Source organism: Scyliorhinus canicula, chromosome 1, assembly GCF_902713615.1.
Source record: "Scyliorhinus canicula chromosome 1, sScyCan1.1, whole genome shotgun sequence".
Classification (NCBI taxonomy): Eukaryota; Metazoa; Chordata; class Chondrichthyes; order Carcharhiniformes; family Scyliorhinidae; genus Scyliorhinus; species Scyliorhinus canicula.
In genome coordinates, this window is record NC_052146.1 from 302,640,532 (window position 1) to 302,663,780 (window position 23,249).

Below are 23,249 nucleotides of genomic sequence, written 5' to 3' on the forward strand. Positions count from 1 at the left end.
TGTGTGTGAGAGAGGTGTATGTGTGAGAGAGAGAGGTGTGTGTATGAGAGAGAGATGGTGTGAGTGTGAGAGAGAGGGTTTGTGTGGGAGAGAGAGGTGTCTGTATGTGTGTGAGAGAGAGATGTGCGTCTGAGAGAGAGGTGTGTGTATGTGTATAAGTGAGAGATAGAGATGTGTTTGTGAGAGAGAGAGGGTGTGTGTGTGAGAGAGGTGCGTGTATGTGTGTGTGAGAGAGAAGTGCATGTGTGTGAGAGAGGTGTGTGTGTCTGAGAGAGAGAGGTGTGTGTGAGGTGTGTGTATGTGTGTGTGAGAGAGGTGTGTGTAAGAGAGAGGTGTATGTGTCTGAGAGAGGTGTGTGTGTGAGAGAGGTGTGTGTCTGAGAGAGAGGTGTGTGTGTGAGGGAGAGGTGTGTGTGTGAGGGAGAGGTGTGTGTGTCTGAGAGAGAGGTGTGTGTGTGAGAGAGAGGTGTGTGTGTCTGAGAGAGAGGTGTGTGTCTGAGAGAGAGGTGTGTGTCTGAGAGAGAGGTGTGTGTGTCTGAGAGAGAGGTGTGTGTGTCTGAGAGAGAGGTGTGTGTATGAGAGAGAGACGGTGTGTGTGTGTGAGAGAGAGGTGTGTGGTGTGAGAGAGGTGTATGTGTGAGAGAGAGGTGTGTGTACGAGAGAGAGACGGTGTGTGTGTGAGAGAGAGGTGCGTCTATGTGTGTGTGAGAGAGAGATGTGTGTGTGAGAGAGGTGTGTGTGTGAGAGAGACGGTGTGTGTGAGAGAGAGGTGCGTCTATGTGTGTGTGTGAGAGAGAGAGCTGTGTGTGTGTGAGAGAGAGAGGTGTGTGGTGTGAGAGAGGTGTATGTGTGAGAGAGAGGTGTGTGTACGAGAGAGAGACGGTGTGTGTGTGAGAGAGAGGTGCGTCTATGTGTGTGTGAGAGAGAGATGTGTGTGTGAGAGAGGTGTGTGTGTGAGAGAGACGGTGTGTGTGTGAGAGAGAGGTGCGTCTATGTGTGTGTGTGAGAGAGAGAGCTGTGTGTGTGTGTGAGAGAGAGGTGTGTGGTGTGAGAGAGGTGTATGTGTGAGAGAGAGGTGTGTGTACGAGAGAGAGACGGTGTGTGTGTGAGAGAGAGGTGCGTCTATGTGTGTGTGAGAGAGAGATGTGTGTGTGAGAGAGGTGTGTGTGTGAGAGAGACGGTGTGTGTGTGAGAGAGAGGTGCGTCTATGTGTGTGTGTGAGAGAGAGAGCTGTGTGTGTGTGAGAGAGAGATTTGTGTGTGTGAGAGAGATAGGTGTGTGTGTCTGAGAGAGAGGTGTGTGAGCGAGAGAGCTGTGTGTGTGTGAGAGAGAGATTTGTGTGTGTGAGAGAGATAGGTGTGTGTGTGTCTGAGAGAGAGGTGTGTGAGAGAGAGAGGTGTGTGTGTGTGAGAGAGAGGTGTGTGTGTGTGAGAGAGAGGAGTGTGTGTGTGAGAGAGAGGTGTGTGGTGTGAGAGAGGTGTATGTGTGAGAGAGGTGTGTGTATGAGAGAGAGACGGTGTGTGTGTGTGAGAGAGAGGTGCGTCTATGTGTGTGTGAGGGAGATGTGTGTGTGAGAGAGAGGTGTGTGTAAGAGAGAGAGCTGTGTGTGTGTATGAGAGAGAGTGTGTGTGTGTGAGAGAGAGATTTGTGTGTGTGTGAGAGAGGTGTGTGTGTGTGAGAGAGCTGTATGTGTGAGAGAGAGAGGTGTGTGTATGAGAGAGAGATGGTGTGTGTGTGAGAGAGAGGTGTCTGTATGTGTGTGAGAGAGAGATGTGTGTCTGAGAGAGGTGTGTGTATGTGTATAAGTGAGAGATAGAGATGTGTTTGTGAGAGAGAGAGGGTGTGTGTGTGAGAGAGGTGCGTGTATGTGTGTGTGAGAGAGAAGTGCGTGTGTGTGAGAGAGGTGTGTGTCTGAGAGAGAGAGGTGTGTGTGAGAGAGAGGTGTGTGTATGTGTGTGTGAGAGAGGTGTGTGTAAGAGAGAGGTGTATGTGTCTCAGAGAGAGGTGTGTGTGTGAGAGAGGTGTGTGTGTCTGAGAGAGAGGTGTGTGTGTCTGAGAGAGAGGTGTGTATGTCTGAGAGAGAGGTGTGTGTGTCTGAGAGAGAGGTGTGTGTGTGAGAGAGGTGTGTGTCTGAGAGAGAGGTGTGTGTGTGAGAGAGGTGTGTGTGTCTGAGAGAGAGGTGTGTGTGTGAGAGAGGCGTGTGTGTCTGAGAGAGAGGTGTGTGTGACTGAGAGAGAGGTGTGTGTGTGAGAGAGGTGTATGTGTCTGAGAGAGAGGTGTGTGTCTGAGAGAGAGGTGTGTGTGAGCGAGAGGTGTGTGTGAGAGAGGTGTGTGTGTGAGAGAGAGGTGTGTGTGTGAGAGAGAGGTGTGTGTGTCTGAGAGAGAGGTGTGTCTGAGAGAGAGGTGTGTGCGTGTTAAAGAAAGGTGTGTGTGTGTGTGCGTCGGAAATGAGAATGCTGAGGCAGCACGGTGGCCTAGTGGTTAGCACAACCGCCTCACGGCGCTGAGGTCCCAGGTTCGATCCCGGCTCTGGGTCACTGTCCGTGTGGAGTTTGCACATTCTCCCCGTGTCTGCGTGGGTTTCGCCCCCACAACCCAAAAATGTGCAGAGTAGGTGGATTGGCCACTCTAAATTGCCCCTTAATTGGAAAAAATAATTGGGTAATCTAAATTTATAAAAAAAAAGGAAATGAGAATGCTTCTCCAGCAGCGTTCCCAGTATTAAATGCATTTGTGAGAAAAAGATCAGAATCATTCCTTCCATTAAAAATTACAGGAAAATAAGACTTGGAGGTACTTGGCGAATAAGAGAGCTTTTTTATTACAACAAATGTTTACACTTAAGAAATAGAAAAAACTTTTAAAAATTTGTTTTTGTATGTTTGTACCTATTGCACAATGACTATTTTTGGGTGGTTTAACTCTTCACGATACAAATGTTTTTTAGGGTGAACAAGAGGCTTCCGTTGTTGAAAACGTTTGACAAAACTTGACACGAGATCTACCGGCCGCATTGCGTCCAAAAATCTGCGTAGCGCATCCGGTAAATGCCAAGAGATCCCTCTTCTGGGATTAACCCAGCTCTGCCACGCTTCGTGAGATCTAACACAATCTCGCAAGATGTCACAGTGTGAATCCTGCCTATTGTGGGCGGGATCACTTCCTAAAAAATCTGCATATTCGAGTGAGACAGCTAGTCTCAGTGTAATATGCATTCCCAAGATCTAACTAAGGCATGGGATGAAACTCCTCTCACCTTGGAGACCTCAGGGGAGAGCTGTTCAGTACTGCTCCCCACAAACGGATACCAGACTGAAAGGCAATTGTGAAGGTCTCCCAGGGATTTGGGCCAAAGGGTGCCCTGCACGGGTGCAGAGGGGTGTGGGGTGACCATGGACCCCCTTATCGGTGCGCCGAGGCATGGGGGATGTTCGGGGATCGCGTGCGGAGTTGAGAGATCGGGAGGCCGTTTAAAAATGGACTCCCGACCTCTCCCTGTACTGGGGAAATCATCATAGAATTTACAGTGCGGAAGGAGGCCATTCGGCCCATCGAGTCTGCACCGGCCCTTGGAAAGAGCACCATACTTAAGCCTACACCACCACCCTATCCCCGTAACCCAGTCACCCCGCCCAACCTTTTGGACACCAAGGGCAATTTAGCATGGCCAATCCACCTAACCTGGAGACCTTTGGACTGTGGGAGGAAACCGGAGCACCCGGAGGAAACCCACGCACACACGGGGAGAACGTGCAGACTCCGCACAGAAATTGACCCAAGCCGGGATTCAAACCTGGGACCCTGGAGCTCTGAAGCAACTATGCTAACCACTGTGCTACCATGCTACCGAAATCCGGCGAGTGGAGCCCCCCAGTGCAGAAAACAGGACCAAATTCGCCCTCTGCTGCTCATTCCCCGTTGATCCCCCGATCTACTCAAAGGGCCATTTAATTGCTCGGCGTTCCTCATTGGCCTGGGTGCTGGGAAACACCCGACTAATCGTGCGCACAACAGGACTGTTCTCAATTCGGATAGATCGCACCCAAGGCCTATGAAATATCAGCTGTGGTTCAGTGTGAAGCAACCTGAGTCAGACGGTCCAGTGTGTTCAAGTCCCACTCCAGAGACCTTAACACACTATCCAAGCCGACATTCCAGTGCAGGACTGAGAGAGGGCTGCCGTCTTTAAGATGTGGGCGGGTCTGCCTTCCAGGGTGGATATAAGAGATGTTGTGGCATTATTTTGAATGGCAGGGGAGTTCAGACCAGCGCCCTGGTCCCAGTGACCAGTGCCCTGGCCAATACGTATCTGTCAACCAACGTCACTGGAATAAGTTGTCTGCTCTTTGATCACACTGCTGTTTGTGCGAGCGTGCGATACACAGACGGGCTGCCTCCTACATTACATCCGTGACTGGACTTCATGATCACACCAGGTTGGCTTCATTGACTACAAAGTGCATTGGAACACCCTGGGGTCATGAAAGGCTCTTCATAAATGCAAGGCTTTGAATATTTTAACAACAATCTTTCACTAAGGTAATGCATGTTGGTACATGAAGGTATGTACACGCTGCATCGTGGTTTGGAAATTCCAGGGATTTCAAAGCCTGCAAGTTGGAGAAAGGAAAGAATTCGGGCCTCCGCCAGTTTTCTACCCCTCGAGTTATATCCAATGGGTGGGGGTGGGGTGGGGGGGGGGCATGCTTTATCCGCCTGCCCTGCATGCCCATCCCCTCATGGCAATGGCAGGCAAGGCAGCTGAACTGGGCAGAGGTCATCAGGCATCATGAATTCACTCACCGCCTGCTCAGTTGGCAGCGTTGGGCCTTTAAAGGCAGCATTGCCCCCTTGGCATGAGTTCAGCAGAGGACGGTTCGGATAGTCCATGGGCGACGGCATCAAAGTTAGAAACTGACGGAGCTGAAACTCATCATTAATTTGTTTCGACAGCCTGGGTTAGTGCGCGGTCAACTCCAGCCCCATGTGACCCGGAGTCGCGACACAAGTTAATTAACCAATAATTCTAAGAAAAATACCCAAAGTCTTTGGCCCTCAGGTGCCCAATAATGACAGTCACCAGGTTTGTAAATGTAAACACTGTTCATTTAGAACAAGATCACTAATGAAATATACAGCAAATACAGTTGGTTAACTACATCTAATTCTTAATTTCCCACTTTAACTTTCCCCATCGCTCTCTATATACACTACACACACAAGACACACAAACACAGAGGAGAGGAAAGGGGTAAAAAGCATGAATAAAAGAGTCTCAGTTTCAGGTGGTGGTTTCCCGCACCTTACTCCTCTTCAAACTTTGTTTTCAGTTTGAGGTTTATTACTGTAGATTCATTCACATCTCAGAAACACAGCGCCTTTCTGGAGGGAACACGGAGGAGAGAGAGTGAGTCCTTGTCCCTGTGCTTCCAGGAGTCAAACCAAGCTCCTTCTGACCCTGCAAATCATTTCACTAGGATAGGATCCGATCACCACCTGTTACCGGGCAGAGTACAGCCTTTTGGGCCAATTCATTGGCCACCAGACAATCATCCAAACCGAGTCCCACCCCCATCTCTCTCTCTGGTGCCGAAAAGTCTGGTGTCTCCTGTTCAAACTAGCAGAGGCTGGTAGAGTGTTCTCTCCTGTAACTTCTGGATTCCTCATTCCTCTCTGATGCCTGACTTAAAGATACAGGTCCATTAATAATCCATGGATCAAGGGCAACACGGTGGCTCAGTGGGTTAGCACTGCTGCCTCATGGTGTCGAGGTCCCAGGTTCGATCCCGGCTCTGGGTCACTGTCCGTGTGGAGTTTGCACATTCTCCCCGTGTCTGCGTGGGTTTCACCCCCACAACCCAAAGATGTGCAGGCTAGGTGGACTGGCCACACTAAATTGCCCCTTAATTGGAAAAAACTGAATTGGGCACTCTAAATTAAAAAAAAAATAATCCATGGATCAAAAAATATAACGCCAAAATAAAAGGACAATAAGGGAATAAAAACATGGAAACATAGAAAATTGAAGCAGGAGGAGGCCATTTTGCCCTTCGAGCCTGTTCCGCCATTCATTATGATCATGGCTAATCATCACATTCAATACCCTGGGCAGCACGGTGGAGCAGTGGGTTAGCACTGTTGCCTCACGGCACCGAGGTCCCAGGCTCGATCCCAGCTTTGGTTCTCTGTCTGTGTGGAGCTTGCACATACTCTATGTGTTGGCATGAGTTTCGCCCCCACAACCCAAAGATGTGCAGGGTAGGTGGATTGGCCATGCTAAATTGCCCCTTAATTGGAAAAAATGAATTAGGTACACTAAATCTATTTTTAAAAAGTTCAATACCCTGATCTCGCCTCCCCCTCACATCCCTTGATCCATTTAGCCCCAAGAGCTGTATTTAATTGCTTCTTGAAATTACACAATGTTTTGGCCTCAGCTACTTTCTGTGGTAATGAATTCCACAGATTCACCACTCTCTGGGTGACGAAATTTCTCCTCACCTCAATCCGAAAATGTTTACCTTTTATCCTCAAACTATGGCCCCTGGACTCCGCCACCATCGGGAACATTCTTTCTGAGTCAACCGTGTCTAATCCTGTTCGAATTTCGTAGTTTCTATGACTTCACCTCTCACTCTTCTATACGCCAATGAATATAATCCTATCTGAATTAATCTCCCCTCATATGACAGTCCCGCCATCCCAGGAATCAGCCTGGTAAACCTTCGCTGCACTCCCTCCATAGCAAGAACATCCTTCCTCAGATAAGGACACCAAAACTGAACTGAATACTCCAGGTGTGGCCTCACCAATGCCCTATACAATTGCAGTAAAACATCTGTATTCCTAGACTCAAATCCTCGCGCCATGAAGGCCAACATACCATTTGCCTTCTTTCCTGCCTGCTGTACCTGCGCGCTTACTTTCAACGACTGATGCACGTGGACACCAAGGTCTCGCTGAGTATCCGCCTCTCTCAATTAAAATAAACAGGAAGGAGCATTACAATTGGATGAGACAAAAGAGCATGGGTCTTCTATGTGTCCAAAAGACCAGGGGTCAGCAAATTCACCTCCTCCCAACCTGAATAGTCACATGATGCAACAAAAATGGAGTTTGTGATCAATCGCAGCTATCAATCACTATCAATGAGTCTAGACACAGACACAAGATGAGGAAAATCTCCAGTGGTGGAGGGCGTTGGGAAACAAAGGCCCAGATTTTGGATGTCTCAAGCTACACCCACAACACGTTACTTCTCATATCACTCCAATACTGTGTCCTAAAACATTTCTTTCTGAAAGAAATTAGCTGAATTTACATTGGAATAAATCAACAGGGTTTTTATTTAGTCTTTCCTGGGACGTGGGCAAGGTCAGCATTTGTTGCTCATCCCGAATTCCCTGTGAACTGAGCGGCTTCCTCGGCCATTTCAGTGGGTCAGTTGAGAGTCAACCCCATTTCTCTGGGTCTGGAGTCACATGTAGGCCAGACCCGGGTAAGGACAGCAGATCTCCTTTCCTAGAAGGACATTAATGAACCAGTTGGGTTTTTACAACAATCAATGATAGTTTCATGGTCACCGTTACTGAGACTAGCTTTACGTTGCAGATGTTATGAACTGGAATTAAATTCCACCCGTTGCTATGGGGGGATTTGAATCTACGTCCCCAGGTCTGGGTCTCTGGATTAGGAGAGCAGTGAAACCTCCTCAATGGGTAGGACTTTTGGTGTCCACCCACCGTGGCATGTTTTGCAGCCACAGAGGCGGTCTGCCATTGTGTTTCCATTGTTCGAACCCCCCCCCCTCCCCCCGCCGTGGGGAAACCCACGGCGGGGAGTCGCTGTCGGAGGACCGGAAGATCCCGCTGGCGGGAACGGTCGGAAAACCTCGGCCAGCGACTTTCGTCAGTCACTCACGGAAACATGGTTTCAGTGTAAAGAAGACTAAGCGGAGGATCTTAGGCAAGGAGTGGACAACGTGTACATCAACGCATTACCGTGACCGCAGAAAGAGGACGCCGTTGACAAACTTTAACTTACACCCCCGGTTACATCACATTCCCTCCAGGACAAGACGCTTTCAGTCCCTTCTCCGTGATTGTTTAAGGCTCCACAATGTTCTCCGTGTTCAATGCTGCAACACTTAGCTGACATCAAAGATTCTTATGATCCCTCCGAAACAAGATGGCGGATATATATTTTCTTTCGCAAACATGTGGTGCTATTTTGACAGATTGGGCTGACCTTACTCTCTGACTCTGTGCTCGGAGTGCAAACCTGTGTTCAAACGGTCTACATTAACCCAAGGAAATGAAAGCCACATGTAACCACTGCTTGCAGTGCAGTGCAACATTGCTTTTCTGCGAAGCACACACTGAGATGCTGAGTGGAGACCTGGCACTTGCTCGGAGTTGGAAGGGAACACAATGTTTCTCTAATTTATCCCGTTTTGTGCTGGCTTTTTAAGAGCGCTTGTGTGGTATTTTGTCGTCCCCCCCCCCCCCCCCCCCCCCCCCCCTCTCATGTTTCTAAAATTCCTAAATTTCAATAGTGACTACAATTCAAAAATACTCCATTGGCTGGAAAGTGCTTTCTTTGGCGTATCCCGAGGCTGGGGGAAGTGTGATACAATTACAAGTCTTTCTTTCATTTTTCTTTTCAACAATCTTATCCTCCTTCAAATATTTATGCACATGACTTGAAAAGGCTATTGGGGATTATGAATGCACTGCTGTTTCTGATCAAAAGCCCCCCTGAAAAAAACGACCTCTCCGAGCCTCTCCCTGCTTTCTTTTAACAGTGAGTTTGAATTGACATCCTCTGGTTATTATAATAATTACAATAATCTTTATTAGTGTCACAAGTAGGCTTATATTAACACTGTAATGAGGTTACTGTGAAAACCCCTAGTCGCCACACTATGATGTCTGTTCGGGTGCACAGAGGGAGAATTCAGAATGGCCAATCCAGATAACAAGCACGTCTTTCAGGACTTGTGGGAGGAAACCGGAGCACCCGGAGGAAACCCACGTAGGCACGGGGAGAACGTGCAGACTCCACACAGACAGTGACCCGAGCCGGGAATCGAACCCGGGTCTCTGGCGCTGTGAAGCAGCAGTGCTAACCACTGTGCTACCTGTCTGACTCATTGGCAGTGTGGTGGTGCAATCAGCAGCAACCAGACCTCAAAGCTTGAAAATTGGGGTTCGAGTTCTGCTCCAGGAAGCAGTGGCCGAGGAAGTAATGTGGCGAAGCAGGTTGGGCACCAAACACCGATGGCAGGTGGTAAAGCGGGCAGATTCCTGGCCAGCCATGTGATGGAAGGAATGTTGGGGCCTCTACCATCAATACCTGTAGTTCCAGACTAGAACAGGCATGTTAAAGTGCATGTTCATACAGCAACTCCGATTCCCCATGTGAACTGGAACGCACCACCATTAGTGCCTGACTCACTGAAATTTTGAAAACTTTTATCAAGTGTCCTATTAATCTTGCTGTTTTAGTGATGTACAACAATAGTAACATCATTGGTTTTAATTACCAACAATGTTACAGGGGCTTAAAGTGTTTCAACAGGGCTGGGCTCCATGTACTAGGCTTGTAGATCCTTGGCAAAAGGAAATTAAGGGGTGATCAAATTGACATTGTTAAGTTGATTACGTTCTTATCAGACCATCCACTTATTTTAAGTGCAGGAACATAGAGACACAATAACAGGCTGGGGTAGGCCAATCAGCCTCTTGAGTCAGCTCACCCATTCAATTAGATCATGGCTGATCTTCAATCTCAATGCCATTTTCCCACAATAAGCCAATATTCCTTGGTATCATAGAATCCCTACTGTGTAAAGGAGGCCATTCGGCCCATCGAACCCGCACCGACTCTCCAAAGAAGCACCCTATCTATGCCCACCACTCTGCCCTATCCCCATAACCTCACCGAACCTGCACATCTTGGGGCGCAGCGGGTAATTTAGCACGGCCAATGCACCGAAACCTGCACAACTTTGGACTCTGGTAGGAAACCGGAGCACGCGGAGGAAACCCACGCAGACACAGGCAGTCACCCAAAGCCGGAATTTATCCCGGGTCCTTGAGTGCTGTGAGGCAGCAGTGCTAGCCACTGTGCCGCCTAACTAGAAATCTATTGAACTATGTCTTTAATACTCAATGATTGAATCTCCACATATTTCTGGGGTAGAGAACTCCAAAGATTCACCTCTGAGTGAAGAATTGCCTCCTGACCTCGATCCTAAATGGCCGACCCTTTATTCTGAGTCTGTGTCCCTTGGTTCTAGAACTCAGCCAAGGGAAACATCCTTCCTGCATTTACCTGTTGAGCCCTGTAAGAATTTTATAGGTTTCAACGAGATCACCTCTCATTCTTCTGAACACTAGAGAATACAGTTTCATCAATCCCCGCTCATAAGCCAATCCCTCCTTTCCAGGGATCAGTCTGGTAAATGGCAAGTATATCCTTCCTTAGTAAAGGAGACCAAAACTGCACACAGTGCTCCAGGTGCACCAAGGCTCTATAAAAGTGCAGCAGGACATCTTTACTCTTATACTCATGTCTTTCCGTAAAGGCCAACGTACTATTTGCCTTCCTGATCGCTTGCTGCGTCTGCAAATTAGCTTTCAGCAGCGAGTGAACAATGACACCCAGGTATCTTTGGGCATCAATATTTCCCAATTCCTCACCATTTCAGAAATACTCTGCCTTTCTGCATCTTCTACCATGGTGGGTAACTTCACGTTTTTTCACATCGTATTCTTTTATAAATGACCTAGAGGGCGCAGAAGGATGGGTAAGTAAATTTGCAGATGACACTAAAGTCGGTGGAGTTGTAGACAGTGCGGAAGGATGTTGCAGGTTACAGAGGGACATGGATAAGCTGCAGAGCTGGGCTGAGAGGTGGCAAATGGAGTTTAATGTGGAGAAGTGTAAGGTGATTCACTTTGGAAAGAATAACAGGAATAAGGAATATTTGGCTAATGGTAAAATTCTTGGTAGTGTGGATGAGCAGAGGGATCTCGGTGTCCATGTACATAGATCCCTGAAAGTTGCCACCCAGGTTGATAGGGTTGTGAAGAAGGCCTATGGTGTGATGGCCTTTATTGGTAGAGGGATTGAGTTCCGGAGCCATGAGGTCATGTTGCAGTTGTACAAAACTCTAGTACGGCCGCATTTGGAGTATTGCGTACAGTTCTGGTCGCCTCATTATAGGAAGGACGTGGAAGCTTTGGAACGGGTGCAGAGGAGATTTACCAGGATGTTGCCTGGTATGGAGGGAAAATCTTATGAGGAAAGGCTGATGGACTTGAGGTTGTTTTCGTTAGAGAGAAGAAGGTTAAGAGGTGACCTAATAGAGGCATACAAAATGATCAGAGGGTTAGATAGTGTGGACAGCGAGAGCCTTCTCCCGCGGATGGAGGTGGCTAGCACGAGGGGACATAGCCTTAAATTGAGGGGTAATAGATATAGGACAGAGGTCAGAGGTGGGTTTTTTACGCAAAGAGTGGTGAGGCCGTGGAATGCCCTACCTGCAACAGTAGTGAACTCGCCAACATTGAGGGCATTTAAAAGTTTATTGGATAAGCATATGGATGATAAGGGCATAGTGTAGGTTAGATGGCCTTTAGTTTTTTCCATGTCGGTGCAACATTGAGGGTCGAAGGGCCTGTACTGCGCTGTATCGTTATATGTTCTATGTTCTATGTTCTATGTATTCCACCTGCCATGCTCCTGCCCGTTCACCCAGCCGGTCTAAATCCGCTTGAAGTCTCTTTGCATCTGGCAGCATGGTAGCATTGTGGATAGCATAATTGCTTCACAGCTCCAGGGTCCCAGGTCCGATTCCAGCTTGGGTCACTGTCTGTGCGGAGTCTGCACATCCTCCCCGTGTGTGTGTGGGTTTCCTCCGGGTGCTCCGGTTTCCTCCCACAGTCCAAAGAGGTGCAGGTAGGTGGATTGGCCATGATAAATTGCCCTTAGTGTCCAAAATTTCCCTTGGGTGCGGTTACTGGGTTATGGGGATAGAGTGGAGGTGTTGACCTTGGGTAGGGTGCTCTTTCCAAGAGCCGGTGCAGACTCGATGGGCCGAATGGCCTCCTTCTGCACTGTAAATTCTACGATCTATCTCAACTCACATTCCCACCTACTTTGGTCCCCATGTCCAAATCAGTGATGTAGGCCGGATCTCTCCGTACAGTCACACCGGTGGGATTCTGCCGTGCTGCTGCAGTGAACAGAGTTCAGGCTGAGCGCCAGATTCTCCCTTCTCGCTGGCTGCGGTGGTGGGGAAACCCGGATCGGAGAATTTTAGTACAGATTGTGAATAGCTGGAGCCCCAGCACTGACACTTGTGGCACCCCAGTGGTCGGAGCCTGCCTGTCGAAGAACAACCCTTTTAATTCTACTCAGAACTCAATTTGTTTACCGCTTAATCATCCAAATTGAAAAAGATACAAGGTTCATCTATGCAATCTAGTCTCATAGTTTAGCGCTTTTACAAACAGGCAATTAATGAAAATGTATACAGTCCATGTGGGCTTTTTTTGTTTAAATTATAATTAGTTTTGTTAGGCAGGAGTCAGCCAGTGACTGTGATTTGCATATTGACTCCTGCTCAAGGTGCGTGATTAACCTCAGATTTATCATCAGAGAATGTTGAAACAGTAACAGAAATGGAGGGATAAATTTCAATTACATTCATGATTTGGCCACGATCATTGAGGATTTGGGATTTCTCAAGAACAGCCTGGAGACAATTGCAAGTGAACTCTACAGGAATGCACAAGATCAGTGAGTTGCATATTGCATGGTGGATTTCTTCAGATGTGTAAACAGCAGTGGGGATCCCATTGAGTGGTGTAGCTGGGCCTGGCCTGGCCAACTGACACAGTCCATGCGCCTGCCCCGCTTTAAAGCTCTGTAGATTGTCACCATCATTGCCGTGACCGCCATCATTGCCATGGCCACCATCGTTTCCATAGCCTCAATCATTGCCATGGCCACCATCATCATTGTGATCACCATGATTGCTGTAGCAAACGATATTGGGTTTCTCAGCACATTCTGTCTTCTGATTAACACTGGAGAATTTACATAGAATTTACAGTGCAGAAGGAGGCCATTCGGCCCATCGGGTATGCACCGGCTCCTGGAAAGAGCACCCTACCCAAGGTCAACACCTCCACCCTATCCCCATAGCCCAGTAACCCCACCCAACACTAAGGGCAATTTTGGACACTAAGGGCAATTTATCATGGCCAATCCACCTAACCTGCACATCTTTGGACTGTGGGAGGAAACCGGAGCACCCAGAGGAAACCCACGCACACACGGGGAGGATGTGCAGACTCCGCACAGACAGTGACCCAAGCCAGAATCGAACCTGGGACCCTGGAGCTGTGAAGCGATTGTGCTATCCACAATGCTACCGTGCTGCCCAAATTGGGCCAGCAATGGTCATAATTATTGCATTTGGCGTAAATACCTCCTTTGCTTGAGTGATAACATATATCAGTTTAAGGTTTGGCTGGATACTCAATGTTCTATTTTTCCTCTTTCAAAGGTGTGCGTTCGTTAATCCAGAAACCTCCTCTACTCCTTTCATTATTCTACCTTGCAGCATCCATCTGTTGTCCCACTGTTACTTTCTCAATCTTTAAATCCCATTGGTTATGGAGGTAGACTGTTGATCCAGCTGTTCACCAAAGGTCCCAGATGCTCCCTGGCTCCCATTGTTCATCTTCACTTTCAGGCAAATATATTTCGACTTGAAGGCTCCAGCAGATTCTGAGCCAAAGTCTCTCCTTATCCTTCCTGTCCAAATCACCTTGCATTTCTTCGCATTTACTACGCTCCCGTGAAATTTCTTACAGTTCTCCTGATGGTCAATCGCCTTGCCTACTCCTGGGTCTTCTGCTCGTATTTCTCCACCATTCTGCCCCTCAAAACTAAACTTTGGGCTACCACACTTCAAATTATCCAAGTCGCAAACATCAACATCCAATCTCTGTGTGATCATGCCAATAGATTTTTGATGCATCTTCTATTACCCCAAGGTCAGGCACTTCTTTCTAATGGATGTTAAATCAAAGCTACATGGAATCATAGAATTTGCAGCGCAGAAGGAGACCATTCGGCCCATCCAGTCTGCGCAGCCCTCGGAAAGAGCACCCTACCCAAGCCCACACCTCCACCCTATCCCCGTAACCCAGTAACCCCACCCAACCTTTTAGGACACTCAGGGCAATTTAGCCTGGCCAGTTCACCTAACCTGCCCATCTTTGGACTGTGGGAGGAAACCGGAACACCCGGCGGAAACCCAAGCAGACACGGGGAGAACGTGCAGACTCCGCACAGACAGTGACCCTCGGCGGGAATCGAACCTGGGACCCTGGAGCTGTCAGGCAACAGTGCTGACCACTGTGCTACCGTGCTGCCCTTTTACATCTACCCTCTCAGGTGGATGTAAAAGATCCCTCGGCACTATTTCAGAGCCCAGCAGCCGGTTTCTCCGCAGTGTCCTGATCAACATTCATCCCTCAACCAATATTTCTGGGACAAACTGATTATCTCATTAGACACCTAACACCTAAGGGGCTGGTTTAGCTCACTCGGCTAAATCGCTGGCTTTTAAAGCAGACCAAGCAGGCCAGCAGTACGGTTCGATTCCTGTACCAGCCTCCCCGGACAGGCGCCGGAATGTAGCAACTAGGGGCTTTTCACAGTAACTTCGTTGAAGTCTACTCGTGACAATAAGTGATTTTCATTTCAACTCACTGCTCTTGGTGGAAGCTTGCAATGCCCATACGTACTTACATAAAAAAGTGATTGTATTTTCAAATGAGCACAATTAGCTTTGGGATGTCTCGAGATCGTAAAATTCTCAGTATATCTACAACGTCTTTGGTTCAACCATCCCTACGGGGGGAAATATCAGTTTTGAGGTCTCTCTCTCCAGGCTTCACTCTCTCGCTCAACTCAAATGATGATCATAGAAATGTTTCCCTTCATGGGACACTAGCTTTGACAATGTGCTGAAACCTCATGGGGAGAATGATGAATGAACGAATGAATGAATGAGGGAATGAATGAACGAGTGAATGAATGAATGAATGAGTGAATGAAGGAATGAATGAGTGAATGAAGGAATGAATGGCTACTCATAACATCTGCTCTTTCTCTCCCTACTGACCATACCAACACACTGCATAACTTGTTTCCTGCAGCACTACTTCTGTGTTCATCCACAGATGCCTGACTGCTGAAGGGATTTAATTATAGTTCCACACAAATACCTCAATATAATGAAAGCTGATCTCTGATGTTAAATATAGTGTGCAGACAAAAAAGACCCACCCTGTGAAATATTTATTATTGCAAGCAGCTTGAGAGTGCACTGTTATATGTGGGTGCCTGCGGCTTATATATTTGTATGGGTATGAAAGAGGTAAGATCCAGAAGCTAGGTAGTGTTTCTAACCCTCTAAATCTATAGCCTATATTTGAGCTTACTTGTAAAGAAAGAAGGAATGCTCATTTATGTTTTACCTTTCATGTACTCAGCACATTTACAGCCAATTAAGTGCCATCGCCACGGTAATGTAGAGAATGCTGCAATTAATTTGTGCACAGCAAGCTTCCACAAACAGCAATGGAATGGTGAGATAATCTGTGCCAGTGATTTTGGCTCAGGGATTAATATTGGCCAGGACACTGGGGAGGACACCCCACCCCTTTTTCAAAAGTGCCAAGTTCTCCTCCAGCCACAAGAATGACGGACAGGGTCCTTGTTTAGGGACAAGGCTAACAGCCTTGTAGCAATGCAAACTTTGCCGTGCAGCGGTCTAGATTTGGAAGTAATAATAGTAACAACAATCTTTGTAGGCTTGCATTAACAATGCAATGAAGTTACCGTGAAAATCCCCTAGTCGCCACATTCCGGCGCCTGTTCGGGTACACAGAGGGAGAATTCAGAATGTCCAATTCACCTAACAAGCCCGTCTTTAGGGACTTGTGGGAGGAAACCGGGGCACCCGGAGGGAACCCACGCAGACACGGGGAGAACGTGCAGACTCCACACAGACAATTATCAAAGCCGGGAATTGAACTCGGATCCTTGGCGCTGTGAAGCAATAGTGCTAACCATGGTGCTACCATGCCGCCCACACTAGGAAGTGAACCCACAACGTTCTGACCCAAAAGTAAGAGCCAGCGCTGAAAACACACAGTTGGCATGGGGAATGTTGGGTTGTGAGGGGGAGGGAGAGAATGGGAAGAAGTGGGAGGGTGAAAGAAAGAGAGAGTGGGAAGTCATAGAATCATAGAATTTACAGTGCAGAAGGAGGCCATTCAGCCCATCGTCTCTGTACCGTCCCTTGGAAAGGGTGCCCACACCTCCAACCTATCCCCGTAACCCCGACTAACCTTTTTGGACACTTAAGGGCAATTTAGAATGGCCAATCCACCTAACCTGCACATGTTTGGACTGCGGGAGGAAACCGGAGCACCTGGAGGAAACCCACGCACACACGGGGAGGAAGTGCAGACTCACCCAAGCCGGGAATCGAACCCTGGTACTGGCGCTGTGAGGCAACAGTGCTAACCATTGTGCTACCATGCCGCCCACATGAGGAAGACCAGGCCAAGAGAGGGTAGGTCTGTTGGCTATCAGCTGTGATGATGGTGTAATGACATTACCAGTAGTACATGTTGATGTCCTCATGTTATATATCAGTTCGAGGTTCATTATCTAATTTAGAGTTTAGGTTACTGAGATCATAAATACTGGAATAAACTCCAAAGGGTCCACTTCTCCAGGCTAAGAACAAATTATCTGGCTACCCTGAAGGAATGGATACAGACTGCTTCCTACTTCACTGAATCACAGAATGGTTACAGCACAGGGGGAGGCCTTTTGGCCCATCGTGTCTGCAATGGCCCTCCCTTTTGAATGCTCCAATTGAACCAGCCTCCACCATGCTCTCAGATGGAACACTGACTGCATGAAAATAATGATCATCATATTGTCTCTGCTTCTTTTGTTAATTCCTTCAAATCTGTGCCTTCTCATTCTAGATTCCTTCATAACCCCTGATGATTTTGAATATAGAACAAAGAACAAAGAAAAGTACAGCACAGGAACAGGTCCAAGCCAGTGCCGATCATGCTGCCTGTCGAAACTAAAATCTTCTAAACTACCTGGGTCCTTATCCATCTATTCCCATCCTATTCATGTATTTGACAAGATGCCCCTTAAATGTCACTATCGTCCCTGCTTCCACCACCTCCTCCAGCAGCGCGTTCCAGGCACCCACTACCCTCTGTGTAAAACACTTGACTCGTACATCTCCTCTAAACCTTGCCCCACGCATCTTAAACCTATGCCCCCTAGTAATTGACCGATCTACCCTGGGAAAAAGCCTCTGACTATCCACATTGTCTATGCCCCTCATAATTTTGTAGACCTCTAACAGGTCGCCCCTCAACCACCGTCGTTCCAATGAGAACAAGCCAGGTCTATTCAACCGCTCCTCACAGCTAATGCCCTCCATACCAGGCAGCATCCTGGTAAATCTCTTCTACACCCTCTCTAAAGCCTCCACATCCTTCTGGTAATGTGGCGACCAAAATTGAACACTATACTCCAAGTGTGGCCTAACTACGGTTCTGTACAGCTGCAACATGACTTGTCAATTCTTATTCTCAATGCCCCGGCCAATGAAGGCAAGCATACCAAATGCCTTCTTGACTACCTTCTCCATCTGTGTTGCCCCTTTCAGTGACCCTGTGGACCTGTACATCTCGATCTCTCTGACTTTCAATACTCTTGAGGGTTCTACCATTCACTGCATATTCCCTATATCTCTATCAGGTCTCCTTTTAGCCATCTCTCCTCCAAGGAATGCCGACCCAACTTCTCCAACCCATCTCCGTAACCAAGGTTTCTCATCTCCAGAACCTTTCCCACAAATGTTTTTTCTGCGCATTGAAATCATTCCTGAAGTGTTGTGTCCAGAACTGGCACCAATTGGTGGGAATAGCTGACTTATACACTCAAAGTGGGCTCCCCACTATTCTGAGACACTGAACCCAATCCGCCAGTAGATGCAGAACTGCCCACATCTGTTCTGACGTAGTTGAAGGGGTTGGTTGATAGGGTGCGGGTGGTGGGTTTAGTTCGCTCATTCTCGGCCTACTTCAGGAACTCAATTGGCGTCGGCTCTGCTGGGTCCATTGATTAGTGTAATGGGTCATTAACTCACAAGGCAGCCACAAAACTATGCCAAGATGTAAAGGGAGTGGTGCAACTGTGCACAGATCTGGCTGCCATGTTATTTACTTTTCAACAGCAATGACACTGAAGGCAAACTGTGCTTCAGTGCTGGTAAATCATTCAGGGATATCCTGAAGTTGTGAAATGTGCTGAATAAATGCAAGTTCTTTCTTTCCTTCTTTCTAGCTTGATCCTCTTTCTGATTCGGAGTCCACATCTCTTCCATGTTTGAGCTTGGGAAACTTTAACACAATCTTTACACCACATTATTTAACAAAACAAACTTCATCACATTCTGCCCAACAATTTATGAGATAATTTTAAAATTAAGTCACACATCTTTCCTTTTTCAAATTCAATGTTCTTCATCAGTACTCCTGCCAGGACAATGTGATGATGACACCTGGAAATGTCACACCTGGAAATATCACACCTGGAAATATCACAACTTTAATATGTCACACCTAGAAATGTCACACCTAGAAATGTCACACCTGAGTGTGTCACACCTGGATATGTCAAACCTGTGTGTATCACAGCTGGATATGTCAAACCTGTGTGTCTCACAGCTGGATATGTCAAACCTGTGTGTGTCACACCTGGATATGTCAAACCTGTGTGTCTCACAGCTGGATATGTCAAACCTGTGTGTGTCACAGCTGGATATGTCAAACCTGTGTGTGTCACAGCTGGATATGTCAAACCTGTGTGTGTCACACCTGGTTATGTCAAACCTGTGTGTGGCACAGCTGGATATGTCAAACCTGTGTGTGTCACAGCTGGATATGTCAAACCTGTGTGTGTCACAGCTGGATATGTCAAACCTGTGTGTGTCACACCTGGTTATGTCAAACCTGTGTGTGGCACAGCTGGATATGTCAAACCTGTGTATGAGACTGTGACCTGATTGGCTGAAAGTCAGACTGGGCTAAATGTGAATATCTGGAGTTACTGATTTAAATACTAGTTTTGATTTGATTTAGTTTACCAGTTTTAAGTTGATTTGAATTACTATTTTTTTTTATTTTAATTTGGCTTAAATAACTATTTTGGGTTGATTTAAATTACTATTTTAAATTTGATTTAAATAACTTTTTTAATTTCAATTAAATAACTATTTTAAATTTTTTGTCAGCTCAAGAGGGATAAATACTCAGTTTAAAAAAAATCTAATTAAATAGGACACGGGGATTGGATTTAATCTGACACAAAAGTTTAATTTCAAAGGTTTAATTTAAAGGAATAATTCATGGCAGGACAGCACCAAGGTGTGGTCTGCTCCTCTTGCTCCATGTGGCAGGCTGGGGACAGTTCCAGTCCCCAGTGTCAGCATGTGTGCAGGAAGTGTCTCCAGTTGCAGCTCCTGGAAGCTTGAGTTTCAGGAGCAGGAGCGGCGGCTGGAGACACTGTGGAGCAGGAGCGGCGGCGGAGAGTATCATGGATAGCACGTACAGAGAGATGGTCACACCGCAGGCTCATGCTCCGCAGGCAGGAAGGGAATGGGTGACCACCAGACAGAGCAAGAGAGCGAGGCAGGTAGTGCAGGAATCTCCTGTGGCCATTCCCCTGCAGAACGGATATACCGCTTTGGATACTGTTGAGGGGAATGGCCTCTCAGGGGCAAACAGCAACAGCCAAACTCGTGGCACCATGGTTGGTTCTCCTGCAGAGGGGAGGGGTGATAAGTGTAATGTGCAATTGTTATAGGGGATTCAATTGTAAGGGGAATAGACAGACGTTTCTGTGGCCGCAAACGAGACTCCAGGATGGTAGGTTGCCTCCCTGGTGCTAGGATCAAGGATGTCTCGGAGCGGTTTCAGGATATTCAGGAGGGGGAGGGTGAACAGCCAGTGGTCATGGTACACATTGGTACAAACAACATAGGTAAAAAAAGGGAGGAGGTCCTAAAAGCAGAATACAGGGAGCTAGGAAGGAAGTTAAGAATCAGACCTCGAAGGTAGTGATCTCAGGATTACTATCGGTGCCACGTGCTAGTCAGAGTTGAAATGACAGGATATATAGGATGAATGGATGGTGTCAGGGGGAGGGTTTCAGATTCCTGGGGCATTGGGACCGGTTCTGGGGGAGGTGGGACCTGTACAAACTGGACGGGTTACACTTGGGCAGGACTGGAACTGATATCCCAGGGGAGCTATTTGCTAGAGCGGTTGGTGTTTGAGCCAGAAAGTGGAGCTTAGTCCACATAAAGATCAGCCATGATCTCATTGAATGGCGGAAGAGGCTCGAGGGGCCAGATGGCCTACTCCTGCTCCTAGTTCTTATGTTCTTATGTCACACCTGGATATGTCAAACCTGTGTGTGTCACACCTGGGAATATCACACCTGAAAATATCATACATTTAATGTGTCACACCTGGAAATGTCAAACCTGAGTGTGTCACATCTGGAAATTTCACATCTGGAAATTTTACACCTGAAAATAACACTTTTTAAAATTTGTTCTTGGAATGTAGGCTGGGCCAACATTTGGTGCCCATCCTTAATTGCCCTTGAACTGAGTGGCTTGCTTGGCGGGGCAGTGGGGGGGGGGGGGGGGGGGGGGGGGGGGGGGGGGGGGCAGTTAAGTGTCAACCACAACCAGAGCCGGTAAGGATAGAAGATTTCCTTCTCTGAAGGACATTGGTGAACCAGAGGCATTTTGACGACAATCGGCCAGACAGGAAAGCATTGGCACATTCAAGTTACCTGACCCCAAAGCCTTCTGGAATTGTCACACCTGAGTAAAAACAATTGTTGCTGAATCAATCGGCTGCAGAGATCACTTACCCGGGTGTGTTGACCCAGACAATGCCCACGTGGCAGAAGTAAACACACTCTGTGTCTTGCATGTTGCTGCAAGAGCATCGCTTGGCTCTGTGTAGAGGCGAGTGGGCCCCTCCCGGTCCCTTATCTCCGACCGTCTCTGAATCGACCAAGTCTCCAGCAAGAGGCTCGGAACTCCCTGTAACAACAACAAAAAGATTACAGCACCGGGGAGGCATTGAAGACTGATCTGGGGTACTTTCACCACAATTCCTTTGGTATCCAATCCCAGGACATTGGCATTGAGGGCATGGCGGTGTTTACCATACATCGCAAGATAGCTAAACGGCGTGCTGGGGCAGCGAGGCCATTTGAGAGGCAACCTCATTGCTGAGGGCCTGGACTTACAGCTAGGCCACAAACACGTAAGGGCTCAACAGATTTCAACATTAGTGAACAAAATGCGTTTTTATGCACAGTTAAGTGGCTAGCGCTGTGGCTTCACAGCGCCAGGGTCCCGGGTTCGATTCCCCGCTGAGTCACTGTCTGTGCGGAGTCTGCATGTTCTCCCCGTGTGTGCGTAGGTTTCCTCCGGGTGCTCCGGTTTCCTCCCACAGTCCAAAGATGTGCAGGTTAGATGGATTGGCCATGATAAAATTGCCCTGAGTGACCAAAAAGGTTCGGAGGGGTTAGTGGGTTACGGGGATAGGATGGAAAGGAGGGCTTAAGTGGGTCGGTGCAGACTCGATGGGCCAAATGGCCTCCTTCTGCACTGTATGTACTATATTCTATGTTATGACTCCCAACCTGTAGTGTAGGCTATTGGTCCAGTAAGATAACCATCCTGTACCATGTCAACAGGACAACTTGGTGCTTCAACGATGAGCCGTATCTCCTGGGCCAAGGAGTCTGTGAAGGTGTATTACTCAACATCTTCTCGAGGGATGCAGCGTGAAGAAGGTTAAAGATTAAGTTACAGGATTTGCAAACCTGGAGGCAGCGAGCTTTCAGTTATGTGATCATGAAAGACTGAACAGACTTGTCGTTCTTTTCCTTAGAAAAGAGGAGGCTGAAGGGGGAACTGATGACAGTGTATTAGATTACGAAAGGGTTTGTTAAGACAGAGATGTTTTCACTTGCGGGCAAGCCGAAAACTCAGCTCTATACGAACAGGCCATTGGCTCAACTGATCCAAGTTGGTGTTTATGTTGCACATGAGCATTCTCCCACCCCTATTTATCTAAAAATAAAACCTCCCATTCCTTTTGCCCTCGTGTGTTATTTTTTAACTTCCTCTCCGTTCAGATCACCCCTCAGCCTTCACTTTTCTAGAGGTACTTCACAGGAGGAAGAAAGATCTTTTATTAATGTCACAAGTAGGCTTACATTAACACTGCAAGGAAGTTACTGTGAAAGTCCGCTCATTGCCACATTCCGGCGCCTATTCGGATACACAGAGGGAGAATTCAGAATGTCCAAATTACCTAACAGCTTGGGCGCGATTCTCCCACACAGGGAGAAATCGTAAGGCTAGCGTCAAATCCGGGCGGGTTTGACGCCAGCCCCCCCTCCCCGACCGAGAACCGATTCTGGTCCCCGGTCGGGGCTAGCATGCCGCCGCCGTAAACTCCGGCATCGCGGGCTTAACGAATTTCGTTAATATGACGTCAGCCGCGCATGCGCGGATTGGAAGACTCCAACCCGCGCATGCGCGGATGACGTCATCGCGCATTTGCGCGAAACCCGCGCATGCGCGGGCCGGGATGCCCCTCAGCCGCCCCGCGAAGTGATACAGCGGGGCGGCGGAAGGACAAAGAGTGCGCGGGTATCGGACCCGCTGCCCGATAGCGGGCCCATGGCACCCTTGGCACGGCCGTGGTACGGCCGTGCCAATCGGTGCCATGGTTTTAAAAATCGGCACTTTACGGCCGTATTTACGAACGGCCAGACCAGGTGTGTTTGCCATTCGTAAAAACAGCCGTAAAGGGCTTGGAACACGGCCCATCGGCCAGCTGAGAATCGCTGCTGGCCGTAAAAAAACGGTGGCAGCGATTCGTATCGGGAGTCGGGCGTGGGGGGGGGGGGGGGGGGGGGGGGGAGAATAGCGGGAGGGCGTCGGACTAGCGTGGCCGTGAAATTTTACGACCCCCGCTATTCTCCGCACCGTCGTGAGTGCGGAGAATTGCGCCTCATGTCTTT

The 23,249-nt window shown here is 48.0% G+C and overlaps 1 protein-coding gene across 1 annotated transcript in view; it reads right to left on the reverse strand.

Moving 5' to 3' along the window:
- The window catches only part of si:ch211-202p1.5 (uncharacterized protein LOC103909337 homolog), a 61,685-nt gene that overhangs the window by 13,730 nt on the left and 24,706 nt on the right, over positions 1-23,249 (reverse strand). Inside the window, exon 2 of the mRNA XM_038816686.1 lies at positions 21,075-21,249. Within this exon, the coding sequence (XP_038672614.1) occupies positions 21,075-21,249 (175 nt within the window). The remainder of the gene's footprint in view (positions 1-21,074; positions 21,250-23,249) is intronic.